This window comes from Salpingoeca rosetta (genome assembly GCF_000188695.1).
Source record: "Salpingoeca rosetta unplaced genomic scaffold supercont1.6, whole genome shotgun sequence".
Classification (NCBI taxonomy): Eukaryota; class Choanoflagellata; order Craspedida; family Salpingoecidae; genus Salpingoeca; species Salpingoeca rosetta.
The window spans coordinates 731,691-752,639 of NW_004754928.1; the positions used below are offsets into that span (position 1 = coordinate 731,691).

The 20,949-nt window shown below is 55.3% G+C and overlaps 3 protein-coding genes across 3 annotated transcripts in view; 2 read left to right on the plus strand and 1 right to left on the minus strand.

The window, feature by feature from the left end:
* Positions 1 to 450: 450 nt before the first annotated feature.
* On the minus strand, positions 451 to 9,314 carry PTSG_02730 (uncharacterized protein). Its single transcript, XM_004996169.1, has 20 exons — positions 8,807 to 9,314; positions 8,430 to 8,501; positions 8,121 to 8,192; positions 7,651 to 7,716; positions 7,371 to 7,442; positions 6,983 to 7,051; positions 6,623 to 6,694; positions 6,215 to 6,286; positions 5,972 to 6,043; positions 5,677 to 5,745; positions 5,321 to 5,392; positions 5,031 to 5,191; positions 4,441 to 4,657; positions 2,791 to 3,974; positions 2,356 to 2,513; positions 1,979 to 2,141; positions 1,448 to 1,692; positions 1,061 to 1,166; positions 791 to 910; positions 451 to 621 (listed from the first exon to the last, which is right to left on the minus strand). The coding sequence occupies exons 1-20, from the start codon at positions 9,079 to 9,081 to the stop codon at positions 500 to 502; spliced, it is 3,459 nt and encodes a 1,152-aa protein (XP_004996226.1). The 5' UTR covers positions 9,082 to 9,314; the 3' UTR covers positions 451 to 499.
* A 199-nt stretch (positions 9,315 to 9,513) lies between these two features.
* Positions 9,514 to 11,988, plus strand: PTSG_02731 (uncharacterized protein). Its single transcript, XM_004996170.1, has 2 exons — positions 9,514 to 9,615; positions 9,803 to 11,988. The coding sequence occupies exon 2, from the start codon at positions 9,861 to 9,863 to the stop codon at positions 11,658 to 11,660; it is 1,800 nt and encodes a 599-aa protein (XP_004996227.1). The 5' UTR covers positions 9,514 to 9,615; positions 9,803 to 9,860; the 3' UTR covers positions 11,661 to 11,988.
* A 490-nt stretch (positions 11,989 to 12,478) lies between these two features.
* Positions 12,479 to 20,949, plus strand: part of PTSG_11912 (uncharacterized protein) — a 9,996-nt gene continuing 1,525 nt past the window's right edge. Inside the window, exons 1-20 of the mRNA XM_004996171.1 lie at positions 12,479 to 12,994; positions 13,302 to 13,373; positions 13,611 to 13,682; positions 14,004 to 14,069; positions 14,361 to 14,432; positions 14,773 to 14,841; positions 15,150 to 15,221; positions 15,544 to 15,615; positions 15,787 to 15,858; positions 16,085 to 16,153; positions 16,380 to 16,451; positions 16,581 to 16,741; positions 17,115 to 17,331; positions 17,803 to 18,046; positions 18,132 to 18,336; positions 18,776 to 18,933; positions 19,148 to 19,310; positions 19,571 to 19,815; positions 19,976 to 20,102; positions 20,291 to 20,905. Coding sequence (XP_004996228.1) covers positions 12,717 to 12,994; positions 13,302 to 13,373; positions 13,611 to 13,682; positions 14,004 to 14,069; positions 14,361 to 14,432; positions 14,773 to 14,841; positions 15,150 to 15,221; positions 15,544 to 15,615; positions 15,787 to 15,858; positions 16,085 to 16,153; positions 16,380 to 16,451; positions 16,581 to 16,741; positions 17,115 to 17,331; positions 17,803 to 18,046; positions 18,132 to 18,336; positions 18,776 to 18,933; positions 19,148 to 19,310; positions 19,571 to 19,815; positions 19,976 to 20,102; positions 20,291 to 20,905 — 3,121 coding nt within the window. The 5' untranslated portion in view covers positions 12,479 to 12,716. The remainder of the gene's footprint in view (positions 12,995 to 13,301; positions 13,374 to 13,610; positions 13,683 to 14,003; positions 14,070 to 14,360; positions 14,433 to 14,772; positions 14,842 to 15,149; positions 15,222 to 15,543; positions 15,616 to 15,786; positions 15,859 to 16,084; positions 16,154 to 16,379; positions 16,452 to 16,580; positions 16,742 to 17,114; positions 17,332 to 17,802; positions 18,047 to 18,131; positions 18,337 to 18,775; positions 18,934 to 19,147; positions 19,311 to 19,570; positions 19,816 to 19,975; positions 20,103 to 20,290; positions 20,906 to 20,949) is intronic.

The following is a 20,949-nucleotide window of genomic DNA, read 5'->3' on the forward strand; positions in this document are numbered from 1 at the left end:
CACAAGGGAACTCGACGAGTTGGCAAGCACGTGGGTCGAGTGCTGACGAGCAAAGAGTTACAACAGAACAACACATGAACAGATGAACGGCTTGCGCAGGAACACAAGCAAACCACAAGGCATGGCCGAGGCTGACCAGAACATCGTTTGTGTACTCAACTCATCCCCTGTTTCTATGTGAACCGCATCGTTTATGGCTCAATTCCTACAATGTTGTGCCCTTGCTCCTCATGTCATGTAGGATGGCATCCACAACATCTTGTGCAACCACCACTTCAGAAACGTGCCCCACCTCTTGGAGATCCCTTGCTTTGAAGATCAGCACACAACCCGAATAAAAGTGCGTGCACAACACAAGAGAAGTCATAAGCATTTATGTTCATTCCAACCCCATTACAATGTCAAATACGTGATACAAAGTCAACCGACAAAGCTGCACTACCTAATGAACACAAGAACTCATGTCATTCATATCCTGCTTCATCACTCCAGTCCACAGTCAGCGTGGACATTCTTGTATCGTCGTCCTTCCTCCTGCAAGGGTCCGCTGGCTGTCCACACCGGAGTCAGCAGACGTGGTGCGGTCGTTTAAAGAAGGAGCAGCATCCGCCTCTGTTTCCTCTGTAATGGAAGCCAAGTTGATAGAATGTATTCACAGGGACACACAAATGTGGTACACGAGCAATGTAAGCGACAGTCGGAAGGTGGAAAAGGATTGCATCTGCATTCAGAGCCCGGTCACCGCGTCGTGCTGCTCCTCTCCCTCACGCCACACCATGTGTCATCTCACCGCTGTTTGAAGGTGCTGGTGACATGCGGCCACTTGTTTTGGTCACTTTCCAATGCCCATACACAACGACGCCCACGGCAACCGCACCTCCCAGCACGCCAGACAGGGCCGCAGTGGTACCTGGTAGCATGAATGGGGGAATGAATCACCACAACATCGCCAGCGTGCATTATTGAGAATCTTCGTTAGAACGAGCGTTCTGCCTGCACACCAACAAGCAACGGTATGGCACGAAACGTCAAAGCGATGGTGATACATGACATGACGCACGGTGATAGGGCGGCGACGATGTTTCAGAGGTCGCAGCTGCCGGATACATGAGTGAGGGACTGGCACCCATTGCGTTGAACGCGATGACTACCAGCGTCGATGGGTCCTAATGTGTGTGTGTGTGTGTGTGTGTGTGTGTGTGTGTGTGTGTGTGTGTGTATGTGTGTGTGTGTGTGTAAATGTGTTGTGTGTGTATGTGTGTATTTGTGTGTGTGTGTGTGAGTGTGTGTGTAAATGTGTATGTGTGTGTTTGTGTGTTGTGTGTGTATGTGTGTGTGTCGGGTCTATATGTGCAGCGCGACCTCTGAACAGCACAGCCTTGTAACCTTCACGTCTCCCCAGTTCTGTTTCACTGCACGGGTTGCTGACATGTGCAGAGCAGCACACCAGTTGGGGTCGAGCGGGAACGGTGACTTGCAAGGTGTGTCCTGGGTGGCCGGCGTAGAGCAAGGTGCCGCCGTCGTTGTCCTTGTTGATATGCCACAGCTCGTACCGGGTGATGTTTCCGTTTGGCGTTACAGGCTGGGTCCACCGCACCACTTGCTCCTCGCGCGCCACCCACGTGCCGTTGGCAGCATCGCGATAGTGGTTGGTGCACACCTCGACCGAGGGTGTCCCGGGAAATGATGGCGCTGTGGTGATTGTGCGTGTGTTTTGTGTGTGTGTGTGTGTGTGTGTGTGTGTGTGTGTGTTTTGTGTGTGTGTGTGTGTGTGTGTGTGTGTGTGTGTGTGTGTGTGTGTGTGCATGTGAGTACATCCCAGTCACAGTCACAGCCACAGCCACAGCCCACAAACAAATCACAAGGCACAATGCACAGCAACCACACCCCAACAACACAAACACGCACCACCCGTCCTCCCACACGCACACGCACACGCACACGCACACGCACACGCAGTTGTGCAGCAGGTACGTACGTGCATCTGCGGTCGTGAGGTTGACGGGCAGGCGTGTGTCTGATCCGCCGTACTTGTTGAACGCGCGCACAACCAGCGAATATGTGGTGGCGGGGCGAAGACCACTCAATACCAGTCCCGTCACATTCCCAGGCACGATTCCCACCAGAAGTGTCGTGTTGTCCTGAGCAAGGTGTGTGTGTGTGTGTGTTTGCATGCGAGCACGTATGAGAGCGCGTGTGTGTATGTGTTTGTGTGCAAGCCAGGAACACCAACACAAACGCCAATGCATAACACAAGTGCACAACACCAACACACCACACCAACACCAACACAACAACGCGTACATCAACACACCAACACACACACACACCAACAACAACGCAGCATGTGCACACCTGTATGGTCGGGTAGTAGGGAATGTGCTGTAGCACGCTGGTGCGGAAGACGAGGTAAGATTGCACTGGCGCCGCACACGATGACGCAGGCGTCCAGGTCACATTGAGCGTGTACGCTGTTGCGTTCAGCGCCATCACACCATCCACTGCATCGGGGACTGCCGTTCGTGTTGTGCGCGAAGGGCCATGAGCAGTCATGCGAGACAAGTGGCAAAGAGCAAGCAATCGACAACATGTACATGACATAAATGTACTGTCGCCACATATGCACACACACGCACAACATGCGCATGAACATACCATGCATAGCACACGAAAGCACAAGTGCACACAGCATACACAGCACACACACACACACACACACACACACACAGCACACATACAGCACACATACAGCACATACAACACACACACACACACAGCATACATGCGCACCTCCACTGGGCATGGTCACGTTGGCTGGCACGCTTGGTTCGCTTGGCAGCGCTGCGTGGGCAATGACAAAGAAGGAGACAGCTGCGCCCGGCACAAGGTCCGCCACAACAGCACTCGTCTCTGCACCCGCGTACACACGCGCCCCAGTGTCGCCGCGATACAGCTCGTAGCGGTCAACAACGTCAACACTCCGCTCAGCCGGCGGCTGCCACGACACGCGCACGCGGTCCGCGCACAGCACATCAATGGTCGGTGGCAGTGGGCGTGGCGGGGGTGTGGGGTTGGGCACGCACGTGTACGGCAAAGACAGCGGGCCTTCGCCGGCGGTTGTGTTGGCTGAAAGCACCACCGCATACGTGCTGTTGGTCTCCAGCATCGTCCACACATACACGTTGTCGGCAGTGTTGGTGGTGTTGGTGGCGGTGGTGTTCGGCTTGAATGTGTTGGTGTTGGTGGTTGTTGTGTTGATGGTGGCGAGCACCTGCGGTGTTGCCAGCTGCACCCCTTCCACCACGACAGCGTACACCGTGTACACTGGCGCCTGGCCGTACGTGTCGTTCCTGGCGAGCGGCAGCCACTCAAAGAGGCACGCCGTCGCGTTCACGCGCACATGCACCACACTTGGCGCTGTCGCCGGTGCAGCCGGCAGCGTCGTCACCAGCGCAGGTGCACTGAACGGCCCGGCCCCTGCACTCGTCACACCGCGCACGCTCACGTTGTACGGCGTGGCCGGGCGAAGGTCACTGATCGTGTATTCCCTGGCGTTGGCGTTGGTGTTGCTGGTGGTGTTGATGTTGTTGTTGTTGTTGTTGGTGTTGGTGTTGGTGTTGGTGCCATTGGTGGTGAGTGTGATGACGCGGTTGAGGGGCCGGCGACCAGGGGTTTCCATGCGCGTCTCCACGATGCGAACATCGTACGCCACGATGCGGCCGTTGGCGGGGGTCGGGGCGCTGATGTTCACCCGCACGGCGCGCTGCCGCACCTCCAGCACCAGCGGAGCGGCGGGTCTGCTCGGCACATCCTCCGCAGTCACAACACCTGCTGTTGTAAACCCGCTCACCCCGCGACCGTGCACAGCGCGCACACGCACGTCGTAGGCGGTGAACGGAAGCAGGCCCGTGATTGTGGCGTGCAGCGGTGTTGCCAGCTCGTCCATACTCGCGGGCTCGTGATCAAGATAGCGACTGCACATGGGGGGGGGAGGCGTGGCGTGCGCGGGCGTGATTTTGGGGGAAGGGAGGCGTGTGAGGCCAATAGGAGAGAGTGAGAGAGAGAGCAAAGATGGAGGAGGTGCACGCTGTGCATGGATCATGTTTGGTGTGGACGTGCACAGCAGAAACGACGCACACGGGAAGTGCACACATGAACGTTGAGATTCGAATGGGATATGGTCGTGCTGACACACACACACACACACACACACATATATATATATATATATATATATATATATATATACTCGCACATACACACAACGCACGCAAAGACGCAGACGCAAGCACGCACAGACGCAGACGCAAGCACGCGCAAACGCACACACACACATACACACACACACACATACACACAACACACACATACACACAACACACACAACACACACACACACACACACACACACACACACTGAGCCTTTCGTCACACGCTCACCACTGGTTGTGCGGGAGCGGTGCGCGCGTGTCGCCAGGAGGGAACGAGGTATTGGTGCAGGTGACGGGAAGCCACGCGTCCGTGGTGTTGTGCAGGCGAACATCGAGCGTGTAGTAGTCGATGGGAGCAAAGTTGCCGTGGGGCCGCGGCCACGCAGCGGTGGCACTCGTCGGTGCTGCCGATGTCACGTTGAGTGTGGATGGCGCATCAGGATCAACTGCACGTCGGGGCATGTATATGTGTGCATGTGTGTGTGCATGTGTGTGTGTAAGTGTGTGTGTGTGTGTGTGTGTGTGTGTGTGTGTGTGTGTGTGCATGTGTGTAAGTGTGTGTGTGTGTGTGTGTGTGTGTGTGTAGTGTGTAGTGTGTGTACGTGTCAATGTGTGTACGTGTCAATGTGTGCACGTGTCAATGTGTGCACGTGTCAATGCACGTGTCAATGCGCGTATCTGTGAAGAGATGGGTGATGCTGGTGCTCGCAAGGACAAAGCCCATGAGTAAAGGCGTGTGCGGGCACAGACAATAGTACACGCATCATGTGTTTGTGCAATGTGTGTGTACTGTCTCTCATATGGGCAGGCATACCACACCTCGGGTGCAGATGGTGATTGGCCCTGTTGTGTCTGCGATGAGGTGACCAGCCACCCTTTGCGGGGCGGCGCATGCGACAAAGGGGAGGTCTTGCACAATGGAAACAGCGTCCCGGAACCACTCCATGCCGCAGCAGTACCACGGGTTGTCGCGCAAGTACCTGCAGCGTTGCAAGCAGCCAGCCATCATCGTGTCCACATGCGTGCGAGTATGTGAGTGGCTGGCAAAGCAAGACAACTTCGCAATGGCGGAGTGATCCAGGCACGAAAACTGTCGAGGTGCAACGTACAGTTGTGTGAGGTTGGCCCAGCGCGTGTCGTTGTTGTACGCCAGCGTCTCCAGCGTGTTGTTGTTCAGTCGCCTGTGTGTGTGTGTGTGTGTGTGTGTGTGTGTGTGTGTGTGTGTGTGTGTGTGTGTGTGTGTGTGTGTGTGTGGTGGCCATGATATGAACGCAGATAGGATGAGCAAGAAAACTTGGTGCAAGGGTGCGTTTGTGGACGTGGATGTGGATGTGTATTGTCGGTGTATAGGGGGTGTGCACGCACGTGTGCCATGTGTGTGTGTGTGTGTGCGTGTGCGTGTGTGTATGTGTGTGTGTGTTCAGTGAGAGGTGGTTTCGTTCTTGTCGTCTTCATGTGCGCGTACAGGATGCTGAGTGGATTGTTGCCGATGACGTCAATGGAAAACGATGCCAGCCGGTTGTCGGCCAGTCTCCTGTCATTTGTCACGCAGGCGCAGGCGTCACGCAGGTGCAGGTGCGTCAGCATACACGAGCAAGCAAGTGTCACCGAAGGCACACACGCAAAGGCACACAACACAGAAAGTAACAAGCGTAATTGAACAGACACACGCACACACGCACACATACACACACGCACACGCACACGCACGCACGCACACACACACAGACAGACAGACAGACAGACATTGGTGTACGCACAGGGAGGCGAGTCGCGTTTGGGTATCAAACAGTGTCGGTGGCAGCTCCGTCAAATCGTTGGCAGACAGGTCACTGCGAGCCACACCAAGGGTTGCAGACACACACGCTAGTGAGGTGACGCGTGCTCACGTGATGCACAGATGACAAGGGGTCGCCACGTAAATATAAATGTGTACACACACGCACACAGGCACGCATCGAGTGTGCACGAAATACAAGCACAAAGGCAAGAAAGAAACGCACAGGTGTGTGAGGTTATGCAAGGCATCAAGCACGCTTGGGGCCAGCACTGAAATGCGATTGGAGCTCAGGTCCCTGCATGCATGCATGCAAACGAGTAAGTGAGTCAAAGAGTGAGTGGGAGGGTATGTGCGTGCATGCGTGCGTGTGTGTGTACGTGCATGTGTGTACATGCGTGTGTGTGTGCAAGTGTGTGTGCGTGTGTGTGCGTGTGTGCATGTGCGTGTGTGTACAAATGTGCGTACAAATGTGTGCGTGTGTGTGTCACGCGAGGAAACGCACAACATCCATTACGCAGCACACACAACAGCTTACAACAGTACACAATAGCAGACAGCACAACGCACACGCACACGCACGTGCACACGCACACGCACGTGCACACGCACACGCACAAACGCACAAACGCACAATTCGCTGAGATGTGGTGCATCCGAAAATGCAAGCGGGGCAATGAACGACAGGTCGTTGTGGGACAAGTCACTGGTGTTGGCGGTGTTGGTGAATGGTGGTCGTGGTGGTGGTGACAATGAGAGCAAGCATTGCACGCGAGCATACACAGGAATTCGGATGTATGCATGTGAGTGTGCATTTGTTCTACGAACGCAGAAGCATCGACACACGCTACACGCATGCACAGACACAAAGCGAATACCACACACGTCGTGCACACACGCAGATTGCACCCATATACGTTCGCACATACACGCACGCACGCACACACAATATACACAGCAACATACACGGCACGATGCAAAGCAGTGATCATACAGGGCACGGAGGTTGGCGTGGTCGAACGCCATATCGTCCAGGCCTGTGATGCGGTTGTGCCCGAGGTTGCTGTACGAGAGAATGCAGAAGCAGTGGAGCAGTGCGCATGTGCACACGCAGTAAGTTGAATGTTTGTGTATGTGTGTGTGTGTGCGTGCGTGCGTGCATGTGTGTGTGTGTGTGCGTGTCTACGCTTGTAGCTTTCTACGTTGTGTGCGTGTGCGTGTGTGTGCGTGTGTGTGCGTGCGTGTGTGTGTGTGTGTGTGCACATGTGTGCGTACATGTATGTGTAGGTGTGTAAGTGGTTGTGTGTGCGTGCCCGATTCAAGCCCATGCAGTCACACAGAGCGACAGAGATTCAAGCACAGCGTCGTCCTTGCTAACGTACAGGGTGGCCAGGGTGAACATGTCGGTGAACTGGCCCATGTCAACAAAGGTGAGGCGGTTGTGCTCAAGATCACTGTCAGCCATGCCCGATGAACAACAATGCATACACAGCCACACAAGCAGCGTTTTGTACACACACAGAGATGTGTGAGCGCTCGGGACCAGATACGTCTATACGTACATGTGCAGAGAGGGTGTACGTGCACAGATACATGCACGCATGCACACACACGCGTGTGTACTGAATTGAATGTGCTCGAAGATACACGAGGACGACTGACAGAGTGCGGAGGGGCAGCAGCTCAGCCAAGAACGGCAGCTTGCTCAGGGCGTTGTCCACAATGGAGCTGAAGGCGCACCCGCACGCATGTAGCAGGTGGTCATGTCAGGTTTGAGGGAATCAGAATGCGGGAGCGTCGATAAGAGAGCGCACGAGAGAAGGGAAAAGCGCAACTGCGGGAGTCGTATGACCAGTGTTGTCTGCACGTGCACACACAAGCAAACACACGTGCACACACAAACACACACACAGACACACACGTGCACACACAAGTGCACACACACGTGCACACACAAACACACACACAGACACACACACACACACACACAAACATGTGCACACACAGTCACACACAGACAGACAGACACACACACACACACACAACCACACACATACACACGTGCGCACACACACCACACCTGCCCACAGACTCGCGCGCAATAACGATTTCAGACGAGACATCAAACGTACAGGATGGCAAGGTTGTGCAAGCCAGCAAATGCGCCGGCATCCACCGTCTCAAGCCCGTTGTCATCCAAATAGCTGTGAGGGTGGCAAGCGTTGGAGGTGGTGGGCAGACAGAACGGGGGGGGAGGGGGTTATGTGACAATACATCATGATCGGGAGAACAAATCGTGGTCACAAACAGGCAGTGGAACATAGCAGCACAGCACCAGTTCCTGCAACCCTTGCAGCTACAAACACCCAAGCACCGAATCACACCACCGACACGATCACTGCAGAGCTGCATGCATGCGCCGCCGTGAGCAACAAACACACAGGGTGTGGAGGTTGGTGAGGTTCTGCATGGCGCGCCCCGGCAAGGACGTGATCTTGTTGTTTGACAAGCTCCTGTTGCAGAGAGAAGAGCAAGGGGTGGGAGGATGGAGAAGGGAAATGGGAGTTGAGAGGGAAATGTGAAATATCACACATGGGCACATGAGCACACATGGGTACATGGGCATGGGTACATTGGCACATGGGCACATGGACACGCTCATGAGTCCACGTAGGCACACACGGACACATGGGCACACATGGACACATGAGCACCCACACACACACACACACACACACACTCACTCACTCACACACTCACACACACACACACACATGCACGCACACACATGCACACACACACACTCTCTCTCACTTACAGGATTGTGGTATTGATGGGTATGTGTGCGGGCACGGCAGCAAGTCCATGACTTCTGCAGTCAACGACAAAGTCTTGGCCATCCTCGTAGCACGTGCACAATGCGCTCTTGCCCTGCACAGTGCACGCACCTTGGCCCCGCACCGGCACCGAGCCAGCTGCAAGGACGGTAAGAACAAACACCACAGCAAAGAGGCGGCGGACGACATGATGGCGGCGGGAGTGGCAGTGCAAGGCAGCCCCGCTGCATCGTCCACGCACACAGTCGTCCGGCATGGTTGTGGTCTGCAGTGTGGGGGAGCAGTGTGGGGAGCGGCGTGCAGGCGTGTCCCTGAGCAACTGATGGTCAAAGGTTGGTCAACCTCGGTTCTTCTTCATCAAGCAAATTGTTAGTTCGACGAAGAGTCGAGCAGCCTGCAGACAGCGAGGGAGAGTGAGCGAGGGAGAGCTGGTGTGTGGTGTTGTCGTGACACTATCCAGCGTGTTTGTGTGGGTGGTTGGGAAGCATGGTGTGATTATTGTGTATGGCTTCCATTGATCTTCTGCACTCGCCGATGCCTCGCTCGTTTGCGTGCTTGGGTATTGCGCACTTGCGCGTCGTGCGTGTGTGTGTTGTTTGCCCTTTTTTTGTTTGTTCGTTCTTCTCAGCAACCACCACCACACACACGCACGCGAGTGAGGTGTCCACACGTCGAACAAACACAACCAAACACAACCAAACACAACCAAACATACCAACTTATTACAAGCTCATCAACAGACGACGACGACCGACGGGAGGGAGCCGCAAGACCAAGCACGCACTTGCAGGCACGCACATATATACACGGGCGAGGCGTAGGGCTCTTGGTTTGTCTGTTGCTGCTTGCTGGGGGGCTGCTGGGTGGCTGGGGTAGTTGGGGTGGCTTTGTTTGGGGTGTGCGGCTGCGGTCACAGCTCACGACTCACAACCAACGTCTCCTTCATTTTGTGCTCGTAATCGTTTGCACTCTTGCAGGGAGCTGTTGCTGTGTTTATTGTGAACCGAAGGAGAGCGAAAGTGTCGCAGTGCCAGTATGTCTTCCGCCGTGAACGCTGTCGCCATTGTCTGCGCGTGCGCAGCATTCCTGTTTGCGACAACAACACCTACTGCTGAGGGCGCAGGGGGGCCCGCGCCCGACCAAGCTGTTGAGCTTACGGATGGCGACATTCAAGGCGGGTACATCGAGTCTCCGTTTGAGGTTGAGTTCTGGTCCATTGCCGTATGCGCCAAGGGCCAAGTTGAAGTCACGGTCACCTCACTGGATGGCAACGCGAACGCGCAGCTCTACGACAACGCCGACGTCCTACAAGGCTTCAGCTACGAAGGCGAAGGTGTTGAGGACATCATCACCTACGGCAACAGCGATTCTAGTGACACCACCATCAGCATCGCCGTGCTGGCCCCATCCGGCAATGCACGATACCGCATTCGCGTGGCCCTTGTCGGCTGTCCGCTTGCCAGCGCGACTTCAACCACGGTCAATCCAGGCGCATTGAATGGAACAGACACGGAAGGCTCCAGCGCTTGCGCCGTTGATCCGAACAAGGACCTGTACATCGTCATTGGCGCGGTCCTTGCGTTCCTCACACTTGTGCAGAGCATTGTGGTGACCGTGCTGTGCAAGCGCCGCAACAGCTCAGACTCGACTGTTTTCCCGAGCCTGAACGGCATGAAGGACGCTGTTGGCGCGAACATCATGGAGGTGACACAAGAGGCGCGATCCGCGCTTGCGGAAGGGGTTGACACGCTTAGTGTTGAGCTCGAGCATTGCATTCGCAAGGCGGCCAAGCTGGCCATGCACGACGTCGAGGACGCCGTCGCCGGCGTGTCCTCGACCCTCACCGGCTCCTTGCGCACAGCAGGGCAGGATATGGCCGAGGAAGTGCAGCGGCAAATCAACCACGCACGCGACACGCTTGACACCAACGTCCGAGAAGCGGCCAGCAGTGCCGCAACGGCTGCATTGTCGTCATTTGAGGACGTGCGTTCTGGATTTGAGGCAAACATCCGCGCAGCTGTCGCCGACTCCAGGAAGAGCATGGAGGCGCACATCCTCGCCCTCGGCAGCACCCTCAAGGAGGAGCTGCGTGACGCCGCACAGGACAACGCGGACATCGACAGGCACGTGGCGCGCATCACAACAGCCATCACGCGTGCACGGGAGGACATGGGTGTGCAGCTGCAGAGCTCGGCCGAGTCGACGCTGGCTAAAGCAACGCTCAAGCTGGCGGAGGCGAAAGGCGACGTTGATGCGCAGTTGCGACGCGGGGTGAGCACTGCGCTGGGGGAGGTCGACGCCATTCTCCGCAACACGAAGACCGACTTCACCCAGCTCGTACACAGCACAGTTGGGGATGCGATGGACAGCTTGGGGGAGGTTGTCGCGATTGGGGAAGGGTTGGAAGCATCGCTGCGGGCCGCAACAGAAAGCGCTCTCTCGACGGTGGAGGAGCACATCCAAGCTGCACGTGAGATGCTGTTGGAGGGTGTGGAGCAAGTCAAGTCCAGGGTGGCAGAGGAGATTGAGGGCTTCACCGACCGCCTGCCCTCAGCAGCTACAAGCGTGCTACGCTCAGTTGTGACAGGGTTTGGCAGTGATTCTGACACAGATGATGAGGAAGTGCCGTTGGTCAACCAGCCGCGTGCCCACAATGGCAGCGGCGACACAGGGGCCCTTGACAGCAACAGCAACAGCAACAGCAACAGCAACAGCAACAGATATAGTAACAGCACGGGCACTGACGACGTTGCAGCTGCTACGAGCATGACAGCATTCAGTGAGAATGCACTTGTTGAAGAGACCGCCCTCTCCCTACCCAACTCAGTCCCCTGAAGGTGATAACAATTGCAGCAAGTGCGCATGAGATGAATTCTTTATTGTTGCTTCGTCAAAGGTTCGAATGGTGCATTTATCGTGTGGCATGATGTCATGTCACTCGTCCAAATCGAGTTTCCTTGTGTGTGTGTGAGTGTGTTTTGCCTTTTTGCATGAGGATGGGCCCACAAGTTGAGATACTTGCGTGCTTGGTTGCAAGCTCAGCTAGTTTGGCGTCGCGGTGGATGCGTGCATTGCCCCCTGAGAGTTGTTTGACTGTCATCGGAGTGCAACGACCATGTATGGGAGTATGGGCATGTAAGCGCTTATAAAATTTTGTACTTGAGTTCCAATTCAGCTTGTTGATCGGAGGTATGATAGTATGGATGTACAAGTAGATGAGAGGTTAAGAGAGGACCCGCACACCCCAAACAAAGCCACCCCAACTACCCCAGCCACCCAGCAGCCCCCCAGCAAGCAGCAACAGACAAACCAAGAGCCCTACGCCTCGCCCGTGTATATATGTGCGTGCCTGCAAGTGCGTGCTTGGTCTTGCGGCTCCCTCCCGTCGGTCGTCGTCGTCTGTTGATGAGCTTGTAATAAGTTGGTATGTTTGGTTGTGTTTGGTTGTGTTTGGTTGTGTTTGTTCGACGTGTGGACACCTCACTCGCGTGCGTGTGTGTGGTGGTGGTTGCTGAGAAGAACGAACAAACAAAAAAAGGGCAAACAACACACACACGCACGACGCGCAAGTGCGCAATACCCAAGCACGCAAACGAGCGAGGCATCGGCGAGTGCAGAAGATCAATGGAAGCCATACACAATAATCACACCATGCTTCCCAACCACCCACACAAACACGCTCGATAGTGTCACGACAACACCACACACCAGCTCTCCCTCGCTCACTCTCCCTCGCTGTCTGCAGGCTGCTCGACTCTTCGTCGAACTAACAATTTGCTTGATGAAGAAGACCCGAGGTTGACCAACCTTTGACACCATCAGTTGCTCAGGAACACGCCTACACACCTACACACCACTCCCCACACAGCCACACCCGTCCACAACACAACCATGCTGCTGGACGAGGGTGTGCGTGGACGATGCAGCGGGGCTGCCTTGCACTGCCACTCCCGCCGCCATCATGTCGTCCGCCGCCTCTTTGCTGTGGTGTTTGTTCTTACCGTCCTTGCAGCTGGCTCGGTGCCGGTGCGGGGCCAAGGTGCGTGCACTGTGCAGGGCAAGAGCGCATTGTGCACGTGCTACGAGGATGGCCAAGACTTTGTCGTTGACTGCAGAAGTCATGGACTTGCTGCCGTGCCCGCACACATACCCATCAATACCACAATCCTGTAAGTGAGAGAGAGTGTGTGTGTGTGTGCATGTGTGTGCGTGCATGTGTGTGTGTGTGTGTGAGTGTGTGAGTGAGTGAGTGTGTGTGTGTGTGTGTGTGTGTGGGTGCTCATGTGTCCATGTGTGCCCATGTGTCCGTGTGTGCCTACGTGGACTCATGAGCGTGTCCATGTGCCCATGTGCCAATGTACCCATGCCCATGTACCCATGTGTGCTCATGTGCCCATGTGTGATATTTCACATTTCCCTCTCAACTCCCATTTCCCTTCTCCATCCTCCCACCCCTTGCTCTTCTCTCTGCAACAGGAGCTTGTCAAACAACAAGATCACGTCCTTGCCGGGGCGCGCCATGCAGAACCTCACCAACCTCCACACCCTGTGTGTTTGTTGCTCACGGCGGCGCATGCATGCAGCTCTGCAGTGATCGTGTCGGTGGTGTGATTCGGTGCTTGGGTGCTTGTAGCTGCAAGGGTTGCAGGAACTGGTGCTGTGCTGCTATGTTCCACTGCCTGTTTGTGACCACGATTTGTTCTCCCCATCATGATGTATTGTCACATAACCCCCTCCCCCGCCGTTCTGTCTGCCCACCACCTCCAACGCTTGCCACCCTCACAGCTATTTGGATGACAACGGGCTTGAGACGGTGGATGCCGGCGCATTTGCTGGCTTGCACAACCTTGCCATCCTGTACGTTTGATGTCTCGTCTACAATCGTTATTGTGCGCGAGTCTGTGTGCATGTGTCAGTGTGTGCATGGGTGCATGTGTGTGTGCACGTGTGTGTGCACGTGTGTGTGCACGTGTGTGTCTGTGTGTGTGCACGTGTGTGTCTGTGTGCGTGTTTGTGTGTGCACGTGTGTTTGCTTGTGTGTGCACGTGCAGACAACACTGGTCATACGACACCCGCAGTTGCGTTTTCCCCTTCTCTCGTTCGCTCACTTGTCCACCCTCTGTGATTCCCTCAAACCTGACATGACCACCTGCTACATGCGTGCGGGTGCGCCTTCAGCTCCATTGTGGACAACGCCCTGAGCAAGCTGCCGTTCTTGGCTGAGCTGCTGCCCCTCCGCACTCTGTCAGTCGTCCTCGTGTATCTTCGAGCACATTCAATTCAGTACACACGCGTGTGTGTGCATGGGTGCATGTGCATGTGCATGTGCATGTGTATGTGTGTGTATGTGTGTGTGTGCATGTACATGTGTGTGTGTTGGTGGGTGCGCAGCGTACATGTATCTGTGCAAATACACGCTCTGCACATGTACGTATAGACGTATCTGGTCCCGAGCGCTCACACATCTCTGTGTGTGTACAAAACGCTGCTTGTGTGGCTGTGTATGCATTGTTGTTCATCGGGCATGGCTGACAGTGATCTTGAGCACAACCGCCTCACCTTTGTTGACATGGGCCAGTTCACCGACATGTTCACCCTGGCCACCCTGTACGTTAGCAAGGACGACGCTGTGCTTAAATCTCTGTCGCTCTGTGTGACTGCATGGGTTTGATTCGGGCACGCACACACAACCGCTTACACACACACACACACACACACGCACGCACGCACGCACACACGCACGCACGCACACACACACGCACGCACGCACACACACACGCACACACGCACACAACGTAGAAAGCTACAAGCGTAGACACGCACACACACACACACACACACACACACACACACACACACACACACACACACACACACACACACAAACATTCAACTTACTGCGTGTGCACATGCACACTGCTCCACTGCTTCTGCTCCACGGCTGCAGCAACCTCGGGCACAACCGCATCACAGGCCTGGACGATATGGCGTTCGACCACGCCAACCTCCGTGCCCTGTATGATCACTGCTTTGCATCGTGCCGTGTATGTTGTGCTGTGTATATATATTGTGTGTGTGTGTGTGTGTGTGCGTGCGTGCGTGTATGTGCGAACGTATATGGGTGCAATCTGCGTGTGTGCACGACGTGTGTGGTATTCGCTTTGTGTCTGTGCATGCGTGTAGCGTGTGTCGATGCTTCTGCGTTCGTAGAACAAATGCACACTCACATGCATACATCCGAATTCCTGTGTATGCTCGCGTGCAATGCTTGCTCTCATTGTCACCACCACCACGACCACCATTCACCAACACCGCCAACACCAGTGACTTGTCCCACAACGACCTGTCGTTCATTGCCCCGCTTGCATTTTCGGATGCACCACATCTCAGCGAATTGTGCGTTTGTGCGTTTGTGCGTGTGCGTGTGCACGTGCGTGTGCGTGTGCGTTGTGCTGTCTGCTATTGTGTACTGTTGTAAGCTGTTGTGTGTGCTGCGTAATGGATGTTGTGCGTTTCCTCGCGTGACACACACACGCACACATTTGTACGCACATTTGTACACACACGCACATGCACACACGCACACACACGCACACACACATGCACACACACACGCATGTACACACATGCACGTACACACACACACGCGCATGCACGCACATACCCTCCCACTCACTCTTTGACTCACTTACTCGTTTGCATGCATGCATGCATGCAGGGACCTGAGCTCCAATCGCATTTCAGTGCTGGCCCCAAGCGTGCTTGATGCCTTGCATAACCTCACACATCTGTGCGTTTCTTTCTTGCCTTTGTGCTTGTATTTCGTGCACACTCGATGCGTGCCTGTGTGCGTGTGTGTACACATGTATATTTACGTGGCGACCCCTTGTCATCTGTGCATCACGTGAGCACGCGTCACCTCACTAGCGTGTGTGTCTGCAACCCTTGGTGTGGCTCGCAGTGACCTGTCTGACAACGATTTGACCGAGCTGCCACCGACACTGTTTGATACCCAAACGCGACTCGCCTCCCTGTGCGTACACCAATGTCTGTCTGTCTGTCTGTGTGTGTGTGTGTGCGTGCGTGCGTGTGCGTGTGCGTGTGTGTATGTGTGCGTGTGTGCGTGTGTCTGTTCAATTACGCTTGTTACTTTCTGTGTTGTGTGCCTTTGCGTGTGTGCCTTCGGTGACACTTGCTTGCTCGTGTATGCTGACGCACCTGCGCCTGCGTGACGCCTGCGCCTGCGTGACAAATGACAGGAGACTGGCCGACAACCGGCTGGCATCGTTTTCCATTGACGTCATCGGCAACAATCCACTCAGCATCCTGTACGCGCACATGAAGACGACAAGAACGAAACCACCTCTCACTGAACACACACACACACATACACACACGCACGCACGCACACACACACATGGCACACGTGCGTGCACCCCCTATACACCGACAATACACATCCACATCCACGTCCACAAACGCACCCTTGCACCAAGTTTTTTTGCTCATCCTATCTGCATTCATATCATGGCCACCACACACACACACACACAGGCGACTGAACAACAACACGTTGGAGACGCTGGCGTATAACAACGACACGCGCTGGGCCAACCTCACACAACTGTACGTTGCACCTCGACAGTTTTCGTGCCTGGATTACTCCGCCATTGCGAAGTTGTCTTGCTTTGCCAGCCACTCACATACTCGCACGCATGTGGACACGATGATGGCTGGCTGCTTGCAACCTTGCAGGTACTTGCGCGACAACCCGTGGTACTGCTGCGGCATGGAGTGGTTCCGGGACGCTGTTTCCATTGTGCAAGACCTCCCCTTTGTCGCATGCGCCGCCCCGCAAAGGGTGGCTGGTCACCTCATCGCAGACACAACAGGGCCAATCACCATCTGCACCCGAGGTGTGGTATGCCTGCCCATATGAGAGACAGTACACACACATTGCACAAACACATGATGCGTGTACTATTGTCTGTGCCCGCACACGCCTTTACTCATGGGCTTTGTCCTTGCGAGCACCAGCATCACCCATCTCTTCACAGATACGCGCATTGACACGTGCATTGACACGTGCACACATTGACACGTGCACACATTGACACGTACACACATTGACACGTACACACACTACACACTACACACACACACACACACACACACACACACTTACACACATGCACACACACACACACACACACACACACACACACACACACACACTTACACACACACATGCACACACACATGCACACATATACATGCCCCGACGTGCAGTTGATCCTGATGCGCCATCCACACTCAACGTGACATCGGCAGCACCGACGAGTGCCACCGCTGCGTGGCCGCGGCCCCACGGCAACTTTGCTCCCATCGACTACTACACGCTCGATGTTCGCCTGCACAACACCACGGACGCGTGGCTTCCCGTCACCTGCACCAATACCTCGTTCCCTCCTGGCGACACGCGCGCACCGCTCCCGCACAACCAGTGGTGAGCGTGTGACGAAAGGCTCAGTGTGTGTGTGTGTGTGTGTGTGTGTGTGTGTGTTGTGTGTGTTGTGTGTATGTGTGTGTTGTGTGTATGTGTGTGTGTGTATGTGTGTGTGTGCGTTTGCGCGTGCTTGCGTCTGCGTCTGTGCGTGCTTGCGTCTGCGTCTTTGCGTGCGTTGTGTGTATGTGCGAGTATATATATATATATATATATATATATATATATATATATGTGTGTGTGTGTGTGTGTGTGTGTCAGCACGACCATATCCCATTCGAATCTCAACGTTCATGTGTGCACTTCCCGTGTGCGTCGTTTCTGCTGTGCACGTCCACACCAAACATGATCCATGCACAGCGTGCACCTCCTCCATCTTTGCTCTCTCTCTCACTCTCTCCTATTGGCCTCACACGCCTCCCTTCCCCCAAAATCACGCCCGCGCACGCCTCCCCCCCCCCCCCACATGTGCAGTCGCTATCTTGATCACGAGCCCGCGAGTAGGGGTGCAGCTGGCAACACCGCAGGTGCTCGCCACCATCAACACAACAACCACCAACACAACACATTCAAGCCGAACACCACCGCCACCAACACCACCAACACTGCCGACAACGTGTATGTGTGGACGATGCTGGAGACCAACAGCACGTATGCGGTGGTGCTTTCAGCCAACACAACCGCCGGCGAAGGCCCGCTGTCTTTGCCGTACACGTGCGTGCCCAACCCCACACCCCCCGCCACGCCCACTGCCACCGACCATTGATGTGCTGTGCGCGGACCGCGTGCGCGTGTCGTGGCAGCCGCCGGCTGAGCGGAGTGTTGACGTTGTTGACCGCTACGAGCTGTATCGCGGCGACACTGGGGCGCGTGTGTACGCGGGTGCAGAGACGAGTGCTGTTGTGGCGGACCTTGTGCCGGGCGCAGCTGTCTCCTTCTTTGTCATTGCCCACGCAGCGCTGCCAAGCGAACCAAGCGTGCCAGCCAACGTGACCATGCCCAGTGGAGGTGCGTATGTGTTGCATGTGTGTATTGTGGGTGTTGTGTGTTGTGTGTGTGTGTGTGTGTGTTGTGTGCATTGTGGGTGCTGTGTATTGTGTGTGTGTGTGCTGTGCACATGTACTTTCCTGTGCTGTGCTGTGCTGTGCACATGTACTTTCCTGTGCTGTGCTGTGCACATGTACTTTCCTGTGCTGTGCTGTGCTGTGCTGTGCACATGTACTTTCCTGTGCTGTGCTGTGCTGTGCTGCGCACATGTACTTTCGTGTGCTGTGCTGTGCTGTGCACATGTACTTTCGTGTGCTGTGCTGTGCGTGTTCATGTGCGCGTTTCTGCTCGTGTGTACATGTGGCGGGAGTGCATTTGCATTGTGTACATGTTGTCGATTGCTCGTTCTTTGCCACGCGGCATGAGTGCTCACCACCTTTCGCCCCAACACGAACGGCAGTCCCCGATGCGGTGGATGGTGTGATGGCGCTGAACGCAACAGCGTACACGCTCAATGTGACCTGGACGCCTGCGTCATCGTGTGCGGCGCCAGTGCAAACTTACCTCGTCTTCCGCACCAGCGTGCTACAGCACATTCCCAACTACCCGACCATACAGGTGTGCACATGCTGCGTTGTTGTTGGTGTGTGTGTGTTGGTGTGTTGATGTACGCGTTGTTGTGTTGGTGTTGGTTTGGTGTGTTGGTGTTGTGCACTTGTGTTATGCATTGGCGTTTGTGTTGGTGTTCCTGGCTTGCACACAAACACATACACACACACGCTCTCATACGTGCTCACATGCAAACACACACTCACACACACACCTTGCTCAGGACAACACGACACTGCTGGTTGGAATCGTGGCTGGGAATGTGACGGGACTGGTATTGAGTGGCCTTCGCCCCGCCACCACATATTCGCTGGTTGTGCGCGCGTTCAACAAGTACGGCGGATCAGACACACGCCTGCCCGTCAACCTCACGACCGCAGATGCACGTACGTACCTGCTGCACAACTGCGTGTGCGTGTGCGTGTGCGTGTGCGTGTGCGTGTGGGAGGACGGGTGGTGCGTGTTTGTGTTGTTGGGGTGTAGTTGCTATGGCTGTGACTGTGGCTGCGACTGGGACTGGGACTGGGACTGGGATGTACTCACATGCACACACACACACACACACACACACACACACACACACACACACACACACACACACACACACACACACACACACACACACACACACGCACAATCACCACAGCGCCATCATTTCCCGGGACACCCTCGGTCGAGGTGTGCACCAACCACTATCGCGATGCTGCCAACGGCACGTGGGTGGCGCGCGAGGAGCAAGTGGTGCGGTGGACCCAGCCTGTAACGCCAAACGGAAACATCACCCGGTACGAGCTGTGGCATATCAACAGGGACAACGACGGCGGCACCTTGCTCTACGCCGGCCACCCAGGACACACCTTGCAAGTCACCGTTCCCCTCAATCCAGAGCTGGTACGTGAGCTGGGATGTTGTGCCATCCAATCTCTCACTGTTCCATGTATTCAATGTCTGCTGTAATGACGGTGTCGCTATCTCATTCCTGATTTGCCCTGCTCGTGTGCAATCATTGTTGTGTTTGCTCTCTGCGTTGATTGTCTTTGCGTTGGACAAGGATGAGCAAGATTTGACAGTGATCGCGTTCACGACTGCCGGAGCTACGCCATCATTGCGATTTACACAAACAACCAGTACCTCATCGTCCACATTTTCCCTGCCTACACTCCCGTCAATCACGATGGGTGAGCAGTTTGCTTCGCGTTCAAACGTGTTCACCCTTTCGCTTGTGTGTGACTTGGACTTGTTGTGCCTTTACGTATGCTACGCCATCATTTCGTATTTTGTTTTGTTTATCAATGGCAGTGCCCCCTCATGCCCATATCGCGTTACCTCACTGGTTCATTCCTCGACGCTCCGTTTATATTCCCAGCTCCTGAGTCCCAGCGCTCCATTATTCGATTTCAGTATGGCCAACGTGAAACTTTCCTTGTTGCTGCCATCGCTGTGGCCGGGGTGCTGCTGTTCAGTACTGGCTTTTACTTCTTATGGACATACTGGAAGGGGCGCAACACTATCCGAACACGATATGTGTGGTGGTATCAAGTTGTGAGGCGGAACCGAACCAAGCCGGTACCATGGACATGGGCCAAGAGCATCACACGAACGCCTTCACCACCTCCACAACCACGGACACCTTCACCCCCTCCTCCACAACCACGGACACCTTCACCCCCACCTCCACAACCACGGACACCTTCGCCTCCGCCTCCACAACCACGAACGCCTTCCCCGCCTCCACAACCACGGACACCTTCACCTCCGCCTCCACAACCACGGACACCTTCACCCCCACCTCCACAACCACGGACACCTTCGCCTCCGCCTCCACAGCCACGGACACCTTCACCTCCGCCTCCACAGCCACGGACACCTTCACCTACGCCTCCACAACCACGGACACCTTCTCCGCCTCCACAACCACGGACACCTTCGCCTCCGCCTCCACAACCACGAACGCCTTCCCCGCCTCCACAACCACGTCACCGTCTTCTGCTCCTTCCACAGCATCAACATCATCTACCGCAACTT